This window comes from Drosophila innubila (assembly GCF_004354385.1).
Source record: "Drosophila innubila isolate TH190305 chromosome 3L unlocalized genomic scaffold, UK_Dinn_1.0 0_D_3L, whole genome shotgun sequence".
NCBI lineage: Eukaryota > Metazoa > Arthropoda > Insecta > Diptera > Drosophilidae > Drosophila > Drosophila innubila.
Window position 1 is genome coordinate 15,683,061 of NW_022995376.1, and position 5,591 is coordinate 15,688,651.

The 5,591-nt window shown below is 44.3% G+C and overlaps 1 protein-coding gene across 1 annotated transcript; it reads left to right on the forward strand.

The window, feature by feature from the left end:
• Nucleotides 1-488: 488 nt before the first annotated feature.
• Nucleotides 489-3,525, forward strand: LOC117787360 (fat-body protein 1). The gene is made up of 2 exons (XM_034625865.1): nucleotides 489-579; nucleotides 637-3,525. The coding sequence occupies exons 1-2, from the start codon at nucleotides 489-491 to the stop codon at nucleotides 3,375-3,377; spliced, it is 2,832 nt and encodes a 943-aa protein (XP_034481756.1). The 3' UTR covers nucleotides 3,378-3,525.
• Nucleotides 3,526-5,591: the final 2,066 nt, after the last annotated feature.

Consider the following 5,591-nt stretch of genomic DNA (forward strand, 5'->3'; position numbering starts at 1 on the left):
AAATTCGAGAAGTGCAATGAATGTACATTTTGTCAGATGCACACATATCAATCAATACTAAACGCAACGATTGTCTGAAATCTGTAAAATTTTACAGATTAATTGCAGTCTGCATGGCAGCAAATTTGGGCTATATTAAATGCATCAACAAGGGCAACAAACAAAAGCCACAAAGGTGCAGACCAATGGACTTATTAATTATTAAGCAGCTTCAGTTTTTTTTGTACGAGTATGACCCGTTATCTACAGCAGTCCAAAAAAAAAAAAAAATCAAAAATAAGATCAGCCAAACAAATGGATTATTTGTACATCCAGCAATCTATTGACCCATTGAACCCAGCTTCTGCTCAGCCGTCTATAAGAAATTGCATAATATACAAACTGATAAACATTTCACTATCAGTACTGAGTGGAGTATAAATGGGACATTTGGAACAGCTGAATCTGCAGTCGCCTTCTGGTTTTGAAAGGAAGGAGCTACTAACAAGATGAGCAAGTTTTTTGTGCTGGTTGCCTTTGTGGGCATGGTTAGTGCTGGACGCATTCAACAACGTGAATCTCAGCGTGACATAAACACTGGTAAGTTTTTTATTTGAAGAAACACACTTAATTCCCAACCAATTAATTTTCTTTTAGCTGGTAAGCGCGTTGAGCGCATGTCCTGGCAAGATTTGGTTAGGCAAAAGTTTCTACTCGACATTGTGCATCGTGTGCAGGAGCCATTGCAGCAAGAGGATCTCATACAGCTAGACCAGGGTCTAATTACGGATGAAAATCGTTACCGATTTGGCATTGATGGAGAGATAGAGCTTATCATCGATTTGGATCGGCAGCGTCGTCTGCTGAATCAACATCAGGTCTACAATATACGCAACGAGGATCATGTCCTGCAACTTCGGGGCATCATTCGCATCCTGGCTTCCTCCAAGGACTTTGAGACACTGCAACGCAATGCCATCTATCTGAGACGCAACATAAATCCAGTTCTCTTTGTCCATGGACTAAGTCTAGCTATTCGAAATCACCCGGACACTCAAGAGTTGATCATGCCTGGCATGCAGGAGATATTGCCGGACCTGTACCTCGATCAGGAGATGATGCAACGTATCCAGCGAGTGCAACTGGAGCACAGGGCACTTCCCTCTGTCATGTCTTTGGTGGGGCGAGTCAAGAGCTCGCGAGGAGTCAATCCCCTGATGGATACAATAATACCCAGCCGATTGGCATTGAAAGCACAACAGATTCGTGAGAATACGGAGCGTATTGTGTTGCCGATGCCAACTGAGAATCAGGGCATTTCTCTGCTAACTGAGGACATTGACATGCGCATCTTTGTGCAGAATCTGGTCAGTAATTTGGCTCTGAATGAGGACACAACGGAAAATCGCTTGAGGAATCTGCAGAGAATGGGAAATATCAACGACATGGAGTTGGAGATGGAACAGCGCCGTCGGCAACAAGAGAACGTTGAGGATAACATGGATCGCAATCAGCGAGATCGTTTCGCGGGTGCACTGCGTCGCAAAGAAATCAACAACGAGCAGAGTCAATCTAGAGCACAAAACTCTGGTCGTCGTCCCTCTCTGGAGAACATTGGACGGATGACAAGTCGTATCACTGATGGCGATGATCTTTTACCCACCGTGGATATTAAGGACGATCGCCTGTTGCATGTGGGACGTCGTCGCCAGAACTTGAACAGCAGCGGAAGCCAAGAGAAGCAGCTGGAGACACGTCTAAGAGAAGGACGTCAAAACATGTGGAACATGAATGATAATGTGGAAGACTTAATCGACAATCTGCCAACCATTCGCCGGGACAACGAGCGTCTTGTGCAAATCAATAGACGCCGGCTGGATCAGACAGCAGCGAATAGGACTCCACGACGCATGATGAAGGAGGACACTATGCAGCTGATCAGCCGAGAACCGACCGAAGAAATGCTGCGTCGCAATCGACAGCGTGAGGAGCAAACAGAACTGGAGCGTTTCATATCAATGATAAGGGAGGAGCGTCTGGGTGAAGAACGGCGTGTTGACCAATGGCAGCAGCGACAGGATAATGATCAAGGATGGATTGATAACTTGCAACAATCGATCGATTACGAGCAAGTCACGCGGCGTAGTGAAGTTCTGGCACACACTCTTCGTCAACTGTTGGCCCGCTTGAACCAGGAACGCATCTCCCTGCGCCTGGGCAATGAGGAGATGCAGCTGATGGACAACTCTCGCCTAATCCTGGCCAACCAAAATCAGGCTCAACGCTATGCTCTGCGTCTGAACGAGATGCTGTTGGACTCACGTCGCAATCGTGCTCTGCTCGATCAGATCAATGCTATCGAAGTTACTTTAAGGCAGGTAATTGATAATTTGATCCGTGAGAGGAACAGCCTTGTGACAGATTCCGCCCTGAATCCTCTGGATGAATCTCTTCGTTTGGAGCGTATGATTGGAGAGATTCTAACCGGTCGCCTGGGTGACACTGGAATCATGCGCATTCTGCGTGCGCAACTGCAGGACACCAACGTTATGCAGATGGATTCTTTGGGACTTGGTGTCAGCCTGAACAATCGCGTGCTGCAATACACACTGCGTCGCATTTTGGACGTGGTGGATAAGCAGCGGGAGCAACAGCTGGGTGCTTACAGGCGGGAACAGCTGCACATGCAGGGTGTCACCATTAATGATATGCGCGTCAGCAAACTGAGCACCTTCATCGAGGAAGTCGACATGGATGTCAGCAGTCTGCTGGAGCAGCCCCAGAAAATGCAGCTGGTTGTGAGTCAGCGTCGCCTCAATAATCTTCCCTTTACCATTGACCTGGATATTCACTCGGAGCGTGAAGAGGATGTCATCATTCGCATGCTGCTGGGACCGCGTCAGGATGCTGAGGGTCGGGATCTGAGCTTGGAGCAGCGTCGCAATGACTTTGTGCTTCTGGATGCAATTAATACCCAACTGCAGTCGGGTATCAATCGCATTCAGCATCGATCCACGTGCATTGGCTGGACCACACGGAATGTCACACCCTACAGCGAAATCTATCGCCGTGTGATGACCACAATGCGCGGCCAGCAGGAGCAATTGATAAGCGACGAGTTGGTTGCTCAAAACGGACGCTTCCCGCAGCGCCTTCTGTTGCCACGCGGTCGTCCTGAAGGGCTGCCCATGCAACTCCTGGTAATTGTTTCGCCCATAGAGCGGCAGGAGCATCGAATGGTCCTAGACCGCACTGGTGGCCTTATGATAAGTCAGGCTTCCATCGAAGACAAACGTCCGCTGGGATTCCCCCTCGACCGTCGCATTGACAACGAGCAGAAGTTTATCCGCTTGTCCAATGTGCAATTGCAGGATGTTGTTATTGTTCACGAGAACTGAAATATATTCTGATGAGGACCGATGATCCTGTGACCAACCAATTGACCAATCGACCGCTTTTACATTATAAGCAGTTTTATATATATTTTTATAATTAATTTTCAAATAAAAATATGCAATAGGCGCATAAATGCATTTTAAAATGTAACGAGTTTCTAATTAATTAAATATGGTCACACTAAGTTGAGCCCTTTTAATTGTTAGCAGTTTTATAAGCCGCAAAAGAAACATGAATTGTTAAGAACATCAAATGTTTTTAAACAGTATTCCAAATATTCCAAAGTATCCTGACTAAATATGTACTACCTATCTCAATACCTGATTTTTATTTATGTTGTTAATCCATTACTTGTTCAAAATTCAATCCAACTCATACTTTGCAAAGATTTGGACATTCACACACACACACACACACACACACACACACACAGTAACCACATACTTGACTGGATTTTCTAATTTCGAAAAACAATTTTAATGCAAATTGCTTGATAGTCTGACGAAGATGAAGAGAGGTTTATGTGGGATTAGGGCGCCCCCTAACAAAAGCCGCCCACAAAAACACTTTCATATTATGTTGAGGGCAGACAATGCAATGACAAAATAGCTGGCAGGCAGAGCTATTCCTAGCACTATAATAGACTTTTCTTATTCTTGCCACACAACTCAATTTGCAACAACGACAGCAGCTCATCGTCCGGAAGCACCCACTCGTATTGCCATACATATATACATGCATACACATATATATCTGTTCTGGCGCAGACGCCCAGCGAAGCGTCAATTGCTAAATTAATTGGCCGTAAAAAATTGAAAATGAAAATATAATCACACTTTCCGTTGTCAAGCCATCTCTTTCTGTCTCTATCTCTCTCTCTCTCTCTCTCTCTCTCTTTCTGTCTCTCTTGTGTCACTGGCTTAAGCTAGAAATGGATTGAGCTTTTAACCCACCCGTTCTGAAAGCGTTTTCTCATCAAGCCAGACAGAACAAGTGTTGGCCAACCATAGAAGAGCAGACATTTCGCTGCAGGCAACCAAATGTTGCATTTTTTCAGGTTGCATCTTAGCACAGTTTGAAATTATTGATACCCTGTGAGTGATTAAGGAACCACAACTTCAAATGCTGCTTCCAGACAGCATTAGCCTAACATAACCAGTTAAGTTACAACTCAATTAAAAGTGCAGATATCTAGATATGAGTATTATTTTATTTAATTTTTTTATTAATCTTAATTTACTGGGTATCTTACAGTAGTGTCGTGTGCAGCTGCATTGCTTTTTGTGCTGTCAAAGAATGTGGCGCATCGCATAATGGAAAAATGTTGGTACTCGACCTGTCTCTGACTTTTGCCGCCTCAATGCACTTTCATTATCTTCGAGTGTTCCTCGGCTTATAATTCTGTATCATTTTTTTGTATCTCTCTGTCTCTCTCTCTCTCTCTCTCTCTTTCCTTTTTTGATCTCTCCCTTTCTCTGACTGTTTGGAGAGTCTGATGAGCTGATTAGGGGGCAAAAAGTTGGAGCATTACACGGCCTATTAGCTTAGCGCTTAATGCAAAAATAATTATGTCTCGTTAATCAGTGCTGCAAAAAGTTGAAGAGACTTTCGGCAAGTCTATTTAACCCTTTTGCCCCATTGCTCTACCAAAAACTTTCTTCGAGTGGCAATTGAAGGTAGCAAAATGCAGGCGCTTCCCCTTCCCACACCTCTCTGAAAAACTTTTGTGATTAGCGGCCGCAGCGAAGATAGCGGCAACAGCGGCAGCTGATGCGGAAAATGTTCGCATAATTTATGTTGTGCGACTTGCACTCCGCTAACAGTTAACTCAGCTAACGGAAATACCGTGGCGCAACCGTTTCCACAAATTCCATAGCATACATTCGAGGGCCGCTCAGCGAAAAGTTTTTGCCACGCAAATTAGCGGCCACATTTGTTTCGCTTGACTGTTGACTGTTGCCAGCAGCCGGCAAGTGCATTCTACATGCCGCTTAAGAGTCCGACGCCGCAAAAGTTTTTCAGTTATGAATATATAAAGTTTATTTATTAAGCAAACAACTTGGCGTTCTTATCTGTGTCGACTGTGTTTCTTTTATTTATACCCTGTGCAATAATCAAAAGAAAGTTGTATAAAGGATATTTATACACATAAAAGGATCTATTTCTTCACTCATCTGAAGTTATTTGAAAGATTAACAAACCAATAACTTTTAATA